Source organism: Petaurus breviceps, unplaced genomic scaffold, assembly GCF_028583685.1.
Source record: "Petaurus breviceps papuanus isolate PSGF00001 unplaced genomic scaffold, PetGlider_PUasm1.0 37, whole genome shotgun sequence".
Taxonomy (NCBI): Eukaryota; Metazoa; Chordata; class Mammalia; order Diprotodontia; family Petauridae; genus Petaurus; species Petaurus breviceps.
In genome coordinates this window covers 108,545,391-108,559,473 of record NW_027186296.1, presented here as the reverse complement: position 1 = coordinate 108,559,473, position 14,083 = coordinate 108,545,391, and the positions used below count along the sequence as shown (strand labels likewise).

The following is a 14,083-nucleotide window of genomic DNA, read 5'->3' as shown; positions in this document are numbered from 1 at the left end:
ATCAAGCTTGTTCTCCTCTTGCTCAGTTCTTTTACCCAGCTCATTTTCCAAGATAAGACTGCTGCTATAGGGTGGGTGGGGGGGAAGGAGGGGGAAAGCTCCTACTTTCAAACAACCCCTTACAAATGAACTTTTTTGTCGGGGACTGCCTGTACTTAAATACTTTAACTAGTACTTTTAATTTTTATGAATAGCTCAAACTCAAGCACACTGAGTACCCCAAAAGAACACTTTATGACTGCTGCCCTACCTAGTCATTCTTTTAAAAAAACACTGATATGCATTTAAACAGCCTTTATCCCTTCTTGAGAATTTATTAACTTTCTATCAGGATAAAGACAGAGGCCTATCTATTTAGTTTAGTTAACATTTTAAAAAACAACTTAAAAGAAGGAGGAGTCAAGATTGGGCACCTGGAAGACTAGAAGGTTGATAAAGGTCTTGCCAGAAATAGAGAAATTCAGAAGAGGTGCGGTTTTAGGAGAAAATTATCATGAAATCTATTTTGGAAATATTGAGCTTGACAACATAAAGGACATCTAGTTTGTAATGTCCAATAGGCAGTGGGGACTGGGGCTGGGGTGGGGGGGTGGGTGATGGGGAAGGGAGGGGAAAAGAGCTAGGTAAATAGATCTCAGAGTCATCTGTATACAGATGATAATTAAACCTAGTGGGCTAAAGGAGTTCACCCAGGGAGAAAGGGTAAGAGAGAAAAGAGATCCTAGAAAATGTATGCACAACAGGGTGAGTGATACATATGAAGAGACAGCTTTCAAAAGAGCAATGAGACAGGAAGTAAAGTAGGTAAAAAACCAGAGAGAGCTATGTCACAAAAATTCAGATAAGTGAGAATAATCAGGACAAGAGGGTGTTGAGCAATGTCAAAGGCTGCAGATGGTCAAGAACTAGGATTAAGAAAAGAACCATAATATTTAACAACTAAAATCCTTGTCAACTTTGAAGTAAGCAGTTTCAGATAGTGAGGTCAGATATCACAATGCAAAGGGTTGAGCAGTGAATGAGAGGAGAGGGAGCAGAGAGGACTAGTGAAGACATTGTTTTCTAGTAGTCTGGCTGAGGAAAAGAGGAGAGATAAAAGAAGAATGCTTGAGGTGACCAGGTCTAATGAAGGAGGACTTTTAAGGACTGGGGAGATTTGTGCAGGTTTGAGGGCAGCAAAGAAGGAACCAGTAGATAAGGAGAGTGGTAATTAGAGACAAGAGATAATTTAAAAGTGCAATTTGCAGGAGAACATAGCTGGGAATACAATCAAGCATGACAAATGTAAAAGGACTGGCAAAAAGCAAGAATGAAAGGAAGAAAAGAAAGAACTGAAGTAAAACATTAAGAAAACAAAATTTGAAAAGCACTATGTTGAGAAGAAAATTTTTTCAGACAGCATAGCCATTTCATTAAGTGTACATAATGAGTCATCTAATGGAGTTATTACTCTAATGCATTAAAATTAATTTATTCATTTCATATTTGTGATAAATTAATGAAATTGTACATGTGTAAGGGGATACAATGAATAATCCATATTTAAAGTTTATAAGGGTAAATACAAAACTACTAAATATATTTAACCCTTGAATATATATTTTAGATATAATAATAATATTAATGATAATTAACATTTATATAGTATTTAGTAGGTGCCATTCACAATGCTAAGTACTTAATTATTTGATCTTCACAACATCCCTGGAAGATAGGTCTTATTATATATTTTAATGTAACATTAAAATGTATTACACATTAATATTTAGTATTTTTATGTTATCTGACCTTCAAATTTTCAAATATATGGTATCTTTATATAAATTGGTCTCCTGAAAAGCATAATGGAATTTTGATATCAGTACAGCAAGTGCTTTGCAAATTGAATTTTCTTATTTGAACATGAACCAGAGTCTGCTTTGGCTTTAATAGTAATCTCATAAATTTTCTATTTATTTTATATTGCTATGACAACAAAGTATATTCTGCTTGTGTCTAAAGTTACTGAGCTCTGAGTTAAAAATAAAAGTTCGCTCTTATTAATGTAGCTAGCACTCCTACAGAGAAGATGAGGATTGGAACTCGGCGCTGGAGGGCACTGGCACTTTTCATTTGGAAGTCTTCCAGTTCTCATTGGTTTCAGAAGAGTGATGCAATTTACATAACCCCCTCTGTACTGCCCCTTGATGAAAATGAAAAGGGAACCAACAGCTTGACCTTGAGGACTGGGAGGGAATTACAGGGGATGAAGCCAAGACAACATCTCATCAGGGTTCACATGCTAAACTTTCCCAGCACGGGTTGAACTATGGGTCACAAGACCACACTCCCGTTGCTCAGGCTGAGAAAGAACCCCAGTACCCCAGGCCATTCCAGACCCTGTCAGGGCCCATCAGACACTTAGGAGTGGGTATTTGCTGGCGAGACAGTCTTGCAGATTCCTCCCTGTGCTATTCTTTCTCCACATCCCTGATCTCACTTACCTTCTGCCTTCACCAGTCTCTCCCATAGAGAGCAGGATGAAAGGGAAAGAACTTAGCTATTTCTTTATTCCCTCCTTTCCTACCTACTTACCAAGAGAAGTGGCCAGTCCCTTTAGAACTGTTACCACTCATTAAGGGGTATTGGTTTTTATTATTGATGATAATTTATTAAAATCTGGGTTCCTCTAACTTCTTTTACTGAACTTCTTTGTAATTTCTTTTAAAACAACACAATTTTGCCACTGATTCTATACTACTATGTATTATCTATGCTACATGTTTCATCTCCCTAACAAAATTATAAACTCCTTAAAAGCAGAGATTTTAACTCCTATTTTTAAATATCCCTCTGCAGCCCCTAGCATAGCCCTGGAAACATCATAGGTATACATTTAATTTTAACTCGAGATATAAAGCCACCAACAAAGATGCTCTGGAAGATAGTTATCCCATCAGCACTCAAGCAACCTCAATCTCAAAAAGTAAGCTCAGCATCCTTGCACTAAAACAAGCATGGTGGAAAATAGGTGAAGTAAGGATGCTCCAGAAGTTCCTGTTCAACAAGCTAAAGTTGAGTAATAAGGCTCAATGACAAAAGAAACTGTTTAAGGACATAGTGAAACACAGCTTCAAAACATGATATATGGTGAGAACTGCTGGGAACCATAAGAGCAAACAGATACTTAGGAATGTCATACTTAGGAATGAAGTAGCTGGATTTGCAAAAAGCTTCAGAAATATCTAAGAGGCAATATTATAAAGAAGGACATATTTGACAAATAGTGCTTGCAACTGCAAAAATACGATTTTAAAATAGTTGAGCAGGGAACTATCTTCTAGTATACATTAGTCTCTATTCTTGCCCTAAACTCCTCCCCAGATCATCAATCAACAAATACTAAGTGCCTGTTACATGCCTGGCACAGTGCTAGGCTTGCGGGATATAAACAGGGGCATGACATGGCATCTTATTTTGGTAACTATGTAGAGGATGTAATCAAAAGGGGAAGGACTTGAGGCATGGAGACTATTAGGAAGTTCCTGTAATCTTCCATGTTAGAGGGATGAGAACTTGGACTAGGGTGAAAAGGAAAACTAGATGTGGAGACAAAGCTCAAAAGACTTGGGAACTGAATGAATATGGGGGACAGAGGAGAGAAGGAAGACTTGAATTTGACACTAAGGTTGCAATGCTAGATAAATGGAAGGATGGAGGTACCCTCAAAATTTCAGAATTCCAAAAGAGGAATTGATTGGTAGATGCACAGGAAGGGAAAGAATTCTGTTCTGGAAATGATGAATTTGAGATGTCTATGAGATATCCAGTTGTAAACAGCCAATAGGTAGCTGGTGATGTGGGACTGAACTGTTGTATTTGACGATGTGTCCCCCAGATAGTCTCTCCTCCCTGGGCCTTTGTGACCTTATTTTCTTGGTTTTCCTTATATTGATCTAACAGTTCTTCAGTCTCCTCTGCTTGCTCCTTATCCATATCAAGATCCCTAACTGGTTCTTTCTTCATTTCCTTAGTCAGCTTGCTCTCTTTCAGTAACCTCATCAGATCCAGTGCCTTCATGGCCATTGGAACACACTGTTCCCATCCACCCATTCCACCAGAGGAAATCTTCACATGCTTTAGGTAGCTACCCCACTAACTCACCAATAGATTTGAGAACCATCAGTTACCCTCAATCTGGTGTAGCCTATCTGCCAAAACGGTTTATACCAGGGTGTAGCTGCTGCGAATGCTATAGCTTTTTGAAGCCAGAGGTAAGAGTTGTGTGAATCAGGTGGACACCAAAGGTGGAAAAGCGGCCCTCACATCAGAGGTACTAGTATTCCCTGAATGACCCTATACTCCAACCTTGGCTAAGACATAGGAAAAATGCAGCCCTGGCAACTGGGAAGGTTTGCAAGGTACCTTAATGAAGTTGGTGATGGTCATGGTAAAGAACATGTTGGGGCCACTTCTGGTCACAGATGGTGGTAGGAGGACCATTTTTTCATATAGCATTGGGTTTTTTTGGGGGAAGGAGTTAACTGTTGTACAGAGCAGTCCCTCCTTCACCCTGTGCTACCCATTTTTAAATTAAACATGTACTGAGATCTAGAAGTAGTAGAATGAAGTGAAAAGAATACTGGATCAGGAAACCAAGAACTGAATAGATACAGGTATCTGGTAATTTTGCTGAAGAGGAAACTGAAGCTGGGAGTCATATCAGGTTAGAGTCCTGGTCTTTTTGTATTTTAATTTTTGCCACCTTTCCTGTTGTCAAAATGAAGTTCAATCCTTCCAGTCAATCTGACTGAAGTAAGAACCACAAGAAGCACTTCAATATCCCCTACCACATAAGGACAAAGATTTTCTCTTCTTTCTGAAACAGAAATGCAATGTCTGTATCCAGGTCATTTGAGGACAGTCAGCAGATTGGCTAGGCAGTCCAGGTTTACAAATCTCATTATATCATCATTTTTCCCAAAACCTACCCCTTTTCTGAACTTTCAAGTTACTGTTAGGGCATTATCATTCTCAGCTCATTTTCACTCACTCCACATATTCAACCAATTGCCAAACCTTGTCATTTCTTTTTCCACAACATCCATTAGCTATATCCCCCATTCTCTCTATTCAAACAGTGCTCTACTAATTCTAGGATCAAGTATAAAAACTCCTCTGCTCAGCATGTAAAGCTCTTTTTTAACTAAAAAAAAGGCAAGACACTTTTTTATTCTTTTTTTTTAGTTCCAAATTCTCTCCCTTCTCCTACTCCTTTCCCATTCTAAGGAAAAGGCAAGAAAAACAAAACCTATTACAAATACGTAAAGTCATGTAAAACAAATTTCTGCAGTAGCCATGTACCCTTCTCCACCCCCACCCCCCCAAACAACAAAAAAGAAAAAAAAACAAGAAAAAGGAAAAGAATGCTTCAAGCTGTGCTCTGATTGATCTGTTCTCTATCTGGGGGTGAATAGCATGTTTCATCATGAGTTCCTTAGAATTGTAGTGGTTCAGTGAATTGAATAGTTACTAAGTCTTTTTAAGTTGCTATCTTTACAATATCCTTGTCACTATGTAGATTATTCTCCTGGTTCTGCACACATCACTTTGCATCAGTTCATACACATTTTCTCAGGTTTTTATGAAACCATCCCCTTTATCATTTCTTATAGCACAATAGTATTCCTTTACATTCATATACAATGTGGACAACCATTCCCCAACTGACTAGTATCCCCTCAGTTTCCATTTCCTTGTCAACACAAAAAGAGTTGCTGTAAATATTTCTGTACATATGAGTCCTCTTCCTTTTCCTCTGATCTTCCTGGGGGTATAGCTATAGCAGTGGTGTAGCTGGGTCAGATGGTATGCACAGTTTTATAATCTTGTGCATAATTTCATACTGCTTTCTAGAATGGTGTTTAAAGCTGTCTACAACCTGGCTCTGATGTACCTTTCTGAACTTGTTATATATTACTCCCTTCCTTCACTTTGTGATCTAGTCAGCTTATCCTCCTTGCACTTCTTCATACCAACACAAAAACACAGCTTTATAAATATTACTAGGAAATTAAGGCATAATGACATCTATTAAGTAGAATTACAGAAAGATGAATAAATTTATTTTGGCATCTTTCTGTTGAGTTTAAATAAAAGAAAATTCACTTTTGCTCATGATTTTTAATATTTTAATGAGAATTTTAAAATATTTATTTCATCTTTAGGTTGTCCTTTGAAAATGTTCATATTATATAGCCTTTCTAACATACGTAATAATCTAGTAGTATATGCATATGATTTATAAATAAATACAAATATGCTATATATGCAAATATAAAAATTAAATATATTGGGGAGGCACATTTTTTAGTATTCAGACATGTAATAAAAACAATTTGGAGACCACTAGGATAGAGAAAAAATTAGGGAAAAGTAAAAGGATTGTTTTATTGAAGTGATGGTCCATTTGAGATTAAATAACAAAAATTTCAGCGGACCCAGTAGACACTATTGTGTGATTTTCATCAGCACGATTCAATAGCATATGAGTAGGAACAAGGAGTCAGAGAGTAGGAGCAATACAGGGTTAGGGACTGGCAAGCCATAAGCAGAAACAGAATAAGGTGTCTGAAAGAAGAGGAAAATGTAACATTGAACTGGTTATCTATATGGCCAAGACTGTGAAGGAAGAAAAAGTAAGCCAGACAAGGGTTATGCCATGAAAGAGTATTAAGAGGTGAAATGAAAAAAAAAAAAGAGGTGAAATGACTGGAGATAAAGATGGGGAGGAAGGTTCATTTAAACACAGAACAACTTAATAAGTAAAATTTAAATTTACTAAACTAATAGTAAAGGGAATATTTCATTATATGTAATCTGCTTACTTATTACTGAAGAAGTTTAGTTCCCAACTTTATCAATGTCTAAGTCTAACATTTTAAGCATAAAAAATTAGCTGGGGTAGAATTCCCTGGAGCTGGGTTAACTCTATCACAATTGTCTGCCATCTGAACTCTGCCTTCAGACTCTGTTAGGAGTGCTGAACCACATAGCTAAGGGAAAGGGAATTTAGACCCAAGAAGTCAAACACTTTTGTATAGTTTTTTTCAGTCGCAACTTTCTACCTGAGGTACCCCAGAAGCTAGCAGATGTTAATAATGAGGGGGGAATTCTTTGATGTTCTCCTATATCTAATCTAGTCTGATTCATAGGAATTAGGCAGGCAGGGAACCTTGTTTTTCCATTGATTCTTATCTTTAAGTAAGAAAACTATATCTTAAAAATAGAAAATATGGATTGAGAGATGTAAAATTAATGATATATTTAAACTTACTGGAAGATATTCTACATAGGATCACAATCATGGGATACTTAGATCTAGAGCTAGAAAGACCTTTAGAGGGCATCTAGTCCAGTGTTTTCATTTTATTGATGAGGAAACTGAGGCTCAAGAAGGAAGGGGGCATTGCCCTGGACCACAGAGCTGAAAATTCACACTTTGGGCCCATGTCTCAGGTTCCATACTATTTCTATTTCATAAAGAGAAGTTTAGCAGTACTCAAATTAGCAAGTGGCCACCAGTCTGATTTCATTATGACTACAGGGATATTTTATAAAGAAATGTTCTATACCAAACTTCTCTCCAAGCTTGATGTTCTGCATGTAATCAGTTTTTGTTTGTTTGTTTACTGAGGATAACTTCTTCAATATCTACCACAATTTTAAAATACCTTTCTTCAAGAGGAAATTATACTTGAAAGAATATTAAACTCTTTTTATTACAGTCTCCAAAATTAACTACCTTGATAAACTTCTAAAAATCAACAATACTGTCTAGCATCAATCAACAGGAGTCTTATAAACATTTTTATGCTAAAAATGTTTAAGTTAAAAACAAAATTTCAGACATTACCTTTCAACATTGTTCTTCCTACTGATCCTCCAAAAGTATTTAAAAGGCCACTTCTTGCACCCAAAGATGTAGTTGCCTCTAATAGAGAACCAGTAATATACTGAGAAATTGAAGTCCTTTGAAAAGTGGCTCGGTATTCACATGAAGTATCTCGAACACATTGTTTCAAGCATGGGCCAATATTAATATGTCCATGGATCGTGTCTAAAGCTAGAGCCTTCCCGAAGAAATGGAGAAATGATCCAAAAGTGCCTTCTGTTTCTTCTCCCCTTCTCACTGCGTTGTTGATCTGTGAATAATTCAAATACAGGAAGTATTCATCTACTTTCTTAGGAAAGCAAATTATGTTGTTGACATAATGCCAAAATGACTTATTAAAAAAAATGTCCAATAGTTCTAAGAACAAACACTTATGAGCACTGCAGTGATGCATTAACATTCTACAGATGCTATTTGGAAAAGTTGTATGCAATTATATGTCATCACATTCAAATAACTGTGATATCAAACTCTATTTATAAGATATACGAGGAAAGATATATTTATTTCAATTCTTATTGTCTCCTCAATATGGCATACCTAATGTGCCCTACTGGATAAAGAGAAGAGAAAACATTCTGTTCTCTTTCTCTCCCAATTTCTCTGGAATGGTTAGGTTCAAAACAATTTGTTGCCATATAGGTTTCTACCTTAAAATGATTAAGAAGGATCCTTCCTTTGGTCAGAGGATAACACAGAGTTGGAAGAGACATCAAAGGCTATCTATTCTAATCCACTCATTTTATTAGATGAGGAAACTGAGGTCAAGTAACTTGCCCAAGATCTCATAGGTAATAAAAAGGGTTAGATTTTCTGACTCTAAATGAAATGCTCTTTCAAAATCAGCAAGTAAATACATGAACTATAAAGATGAAGAACAAGCAGAGGGGCTCTGGACTACTCTGATTTCTGTCACTGGTATGACTATTCTACTAGTTACAATTCCCTTCTTTTCTATTTTCACAGATAACATCTATTAATTTTTTTAAAGTTAAAAAAGGGGTCCTCAAGCAAGGTCTATAGCAAAAGACAAGTTACTCTCTCAGAAGAGAGAGAACCTATGATGGATCACTATCATAAACTACTCAATGTCCAACATATCATTCGTTTCAGGAAGGAAAAGAGAGAGCAACAGAAAAATAGAGGAATATAAGCAGGGAATTCATGTGAGTGAGACTGTTACAGTAGCTGTGAAGGTCTGGCAAGAACTATGAAACATTAGAAAACAGGGCTCAGAAAATACCACTGAGTAGGCTAATACCCTGAGATGGTACAATTCAACTATTTTTAAAAGTCAAAGAAATGGATGGAGTGGCAGAATAATGCAGGCTGATCCCACTCAAAATCATTGAGATGATCCGTTTGCCAAAAATAACAGTGCAATGAGTAGTGCTCCTTCATGCTGCAGGACCAAGAGGGAAAACCCCAAACAAACAGAATTAATCAGAAATACCAATATTCTACATGCTGGAAATGTTCTGGAGCAGATGGTGCTGATCACTAAAATGGGCAAACCATAAATGTTGAGGAAATGGACCAAGGAGGTCAGTATCTCATTATGTGCCAGTACTATATCACAATAAAACTGGAAACTGATCTCACCAGTTATAAAGAAGGTCTTTACACTACTTTTTGTCAACCAATATGCTCAGTTCCATGTGATACAACAATGTACTGCCAAGCAGTGCACAAAAAAACTTCATCTCTAAACAAGAGTAGACAAATTAACACATGAAATTGATTTTCACCTCACTTAAAATGAAAATTATGGAAACTATGCCTAATAAAAGATCAGGTAACAAAAAGAGCATCAATATTTCAAATTGTCTTTGAAAAAGATATGGACATACTTAAACTGGAATTTAGAAAAACCTTTTTAAAATTTAGGTAATTAATTCAACTAGAAGATCAATTTTAACAAAAAAAGAGCTATTATCTGTTATAACACATTTTCCCACAGTATTTGACAAAGTATAAAACAATTCCCAATAAAGTCACTTCATATCTAATAAGTCAGAAAAAGCTTGAGTGTGATGTCTCACCAACAGAGGTTCGACCTCAGGAAGGCACTGCCCTATGAGTGGGGCTCACTAAACCAAATTACATGCCTTTTCAACTAGAAGAACAGCAGCAGCTACCACTCACAGTCAAGGGGGAGTCCCTGTAGTCATATAATCTGAGTGGAGTAATAAGTTACAGGGTGAAAAGAGGGTCCAAAAGAATGAGTAACATACCTTGGGAAATCCATATAAGGGAAAAAGCAAACAACAGTCCATGTGCTCTCAATTTTGCTTTGCGTTTTGTCAGTTTGACATTGGCCATTTGCAACTTACATTCATATAGCCTGTCTTCCTTCAACCATCTCCATCTACCACCAAAGCCACTATTACTGATTTGTGTTAAAAGACATCACGAAAAAGGGAATAGAGTAATTTATTTTCCTAAATTGTATCACCTTAATAAGGACCAAGAAATCATGCTAAACAAATGTATTGAGATAAAAATATATATATAAAAAAGAATGAATGAGGACACCTGAAGCCACCCCTTCACCTTTATGAACAAAGAGAAAACAACTTACTATAATCAGGAAGTCTATATGATCATAAAATCTCAATACCTTAATACTTTAAACAAGAAACAGAATGCTTGCACAGATAAAATAAGAATGACAGAAAAGCTATCTCAAAGGAGACAATTAAAACTCTAGCTTCTCTACAAAACTGGAAAGTGGTAGGAAATGGAAGGGCAGGGAGAATCAAGAACGTGAAAAGAGTTTGTCTTTGATGGGAAGGGTTACTTCTTTATTAGAGACTTGAGTAAAGAGAGATGTCAAAGGGCTTTGAATTGCAGAACCCAAGAGAAGGAAAACCAAAGTGAGTGGCTGAGCTGGAGCAGGTTACATGACAAGAGGGAGGGCTAGACATCTTCTCTGATCCCCACAACCTCTTAAATCTCTCCAAAACATAAATTATGCACAAAAGATAAGGCAACTCCCACTGTCTCTATTATCTAGGACACCCAGAATATAAAAGAAAACAAAAATGAACTCACATCTATCCTGACCCCACTCAGCACCCCTTTCCCAATCATACACCATGCTATCAGTGGCAACACTACACTAGCTGACCCAAGGACAGGGAAGGGGCCTACATCCTGGTCCTCCCTTACTTTCTCCAATACCATGGAGATCTAGACTCCAGACTGAAGAAGCCTGCTAGGGCCACTGCCACAGCAGCAGCATTCTGTGCTACAAAAAATCTCTGTATAAACTGAGGGAAAGTGACAGGACACATGTCTGAGCTAGGACTAAAACTTGTGTCTTGGAGACCCAAACTCTAAACAACAGAAATCACCCTGGCTTCAGTGGTACCTGTATGGCAAAGCAATGTATTGATGAGCCAGGTCATTGAGGGACAGAATGAGAAAGTACAGTGTGTGTGAGGGGTTATGCGGCACCCCACTAAGCTTGAGAAAAGAGTTTAGCATCTTGCTAGGGCCACTTCTGTTCCCCTCACCCCCTATAGTGACCTGGGGCACAAAAAGAGAAAACCTAAAGACTGGCAAACTGGGAATTTCCCAGTGTCAGAGGAGGCTGACCTGCTTTGAGTTCCAAGTCCTCTGGGAAACCACTATCAGATAATAGACAGTCAAAAAGTGACCAATAAATAAGGGAAAATAAAGGGGGGAGAAGACTGAAATTACTAAAGATCTCAGAAAAAAGAAAACTAAAAGATTTCAAACATTAGCAAATAAATCAAAAGGAAAAACATTAACAGAAGTAAATATGGCCTCCAGATCTAATAAAGTAATTCAGGAATCTATGTGTAAACATTCCAAAATGAAGGCAAATGATCCATCATTTGATGAGACAAAGGATCTTGTGAATTTGAAAAGAACATGGAACCACAATATGCTGGTTCCATGTTCCTGAGGGGCTTAAAAGAGAAATGGGTATTATGAGAGCAGAATTCATGGCCTGCACAGCAAAAACAAAGGGCAGAATAGAAAAACTGCAATCTGTAGTGTCAAGTCCCACCAAAGAAACAAAAGAGAGAACAAAGTGAATGGTCTCTAATTTTTTTACAGTAAGGTATGGGATGAGAACCTCTGATAAGCAGATAGAGAGTTATAAGGATTGTTTTGCTAGTGGTGTGTGGTTAGTTTTAATGCCATAACAAACAAATTCATTGTAGACCCAGTCAACACTGTGGCATAACTTACCTCTATCTACACATTTTACAAAACAGAGTTTCTTTCTGTAGTGTCTGAAACGCGTTAGTGGTAATAATTTTTTGGAGATTCCCTTTGCTCCTGTCTCCTCCAATCTTCTCTTATAAACTGCCTTCACTATCACTCCATCCTGCCACCTGCACTTCAATCTCTGCCTGTCTACTGGTCTATAAATATACCAAAAGTCTCCAACAATTCTTAAAAGATGCTCTCTGTTAACTGGGGTCATATATCTCTTCTCCCCTTCTCAGCTAAACTCTTTGAAAAAGTTACCTAAACTTGGTGCCTCTACTTCTTACTCTCTCCTAAACTGTCTACTGTCTGACTTCCAACCTCATCACACAAATGACACTTTTTTTTCTCATTTCTTCCCACTTCTTGACCTTTGAAGCATTTGACACAACTTACTGCCTCTTCTGGTTTTCATAAACCTGACTAATCTTGGCTCTCATCCCTTCTGCTGGATCATTCCTTCTCAAGGTGCTATGCTAGATCTGTATCCATGTCACCCCTATACTAACTAGGGGTAATGCCCCCAAAACTCTGTCCTCGGTCTCCTCCTCTTTTTTATCTATACTCTATAGAGTATATACTCTATACTTTGTGATCTCATTAACTACCATGGGTTCAATGATAATTTCAATGCCGATGACCCCTAGATGTATATATCTAGCAACCTTATCTATTTCCAAAGCTCTAATCCTCCTTCATCAACTGCCTCTATTAGACATTTCTAATTACCTGTTCCTGCCCTAGGTATCTCAAACTGAAAGCGCCTAAAATAAAAATTATTATCTCTCTCTACAAGCCCACTCTTCTTCTATATTTCCCTGTTTTTGTCAAGGGCACCATTTCTATAATTCCCCTCATTCTAAACACAATACTTCTCTTAAAGCACCTAAAATAGCAATTTTGGGGACTGATGTTTCACATCATTGACTCATAAATAAGCATGGAGTCCAGTAAAACCACTAAGTCTTTTTTCTTGACAAGTTTTCTCCTACTTTTACACATACAGCCTTTTTTTTTTAATCCTTATGTCTCCACATCCATGTATCAATTCTTCTTTTCCCCTCTAATCTCTTAATTTAAGTAGCATTCTTTCACAACGACCTATTTATTTTTTCCTCCTCTTAGTTTCTATACTGATTTAGGCTATTCTAAATTATATTTTTCTATTCAGGGGTTCTAAGCAGATAAATGAACAGTGGAACTCATGACAGAAGAAAAGTAGGGGATAACTGGAATTCATTGAGCAGGGGGTGATAGATATGGGCAGACTTGAATTTTAGGAAAATCACTTTGGCAGTTGAGTGGAGAATGGATTGGAGTCAGAAGAGACTTGAGGCAAGAAGACAAATCAGCAGACTACTGCAATAGCCCAGGCATGAGAAAAGCTAAAGGCGAGAATTAAGAAGCAAAAATAGAAAAGCAGTAAATACACAATCTGTGACTTCTAGAGTTAAACAGCCACCAAGTTTAGCCCTTATTAATCTAGTGAGGTCATTTTACTCTTCCTGGTAGGCCCTTGTTTGCCTAGCCCCACCTTTAGCTATGCTGACCTTGTCTACACCCATGTTTCTTCCCCCAGCAGCAACTTCCTCAGCAATTGCTAGCCTTCTCAGAGAAACTTCAAAATGTCCAATAATTTATGTCCTCCTACATTGCCCCTGTGCACCCTCAGTCCCCTTTCCAAACTTGCTCAGCAATGGTTCAACAGTACAGAAACTTCATGGTATGAACTATTTAGTAACACAGCAACATTATCCCCTCCTTCTATCTTTCCATCCCTTTCCTCACATATAGCTATAGATAGAGAGAGAGACAGAGACAGAGAGAGAGAGAGAGAGAGACAGAGAGAGAGAGAGAGAGAGAGAGAGAGAGAGAGAGAGAGAGAGAGAGAGAGAGAGAGAGAGA

At 37.4% G+C, this 14,083-nt stretch overlaps 1 protein-coding gene across 4 annotated transcripts in view; it reads right to left on the bottom strand.

The window, feature by feature from the left end:
• Positions 1-14,083, bottom strand: part of PLCE1 (phospholipase C epsilon 1) — a 372,466-nt gene that overhangs the window by 242,293 nt on the left and 116,090 nt on the right. For all 4 annotated transcript variants that reach the window (XM_069099269.1, XM_069099271.1, XM_069099270.1 and 1 more), the window contains exon 3: positions 7,895-8,183. In XM_069099269.1, coding sequence (XP_068955370.1) covers positions 7,895-8,183 — 289 coding nt within the window. The remainder of the gene's footprint in view (positions 1-7,894; positions 8,184-14,083) is intronic.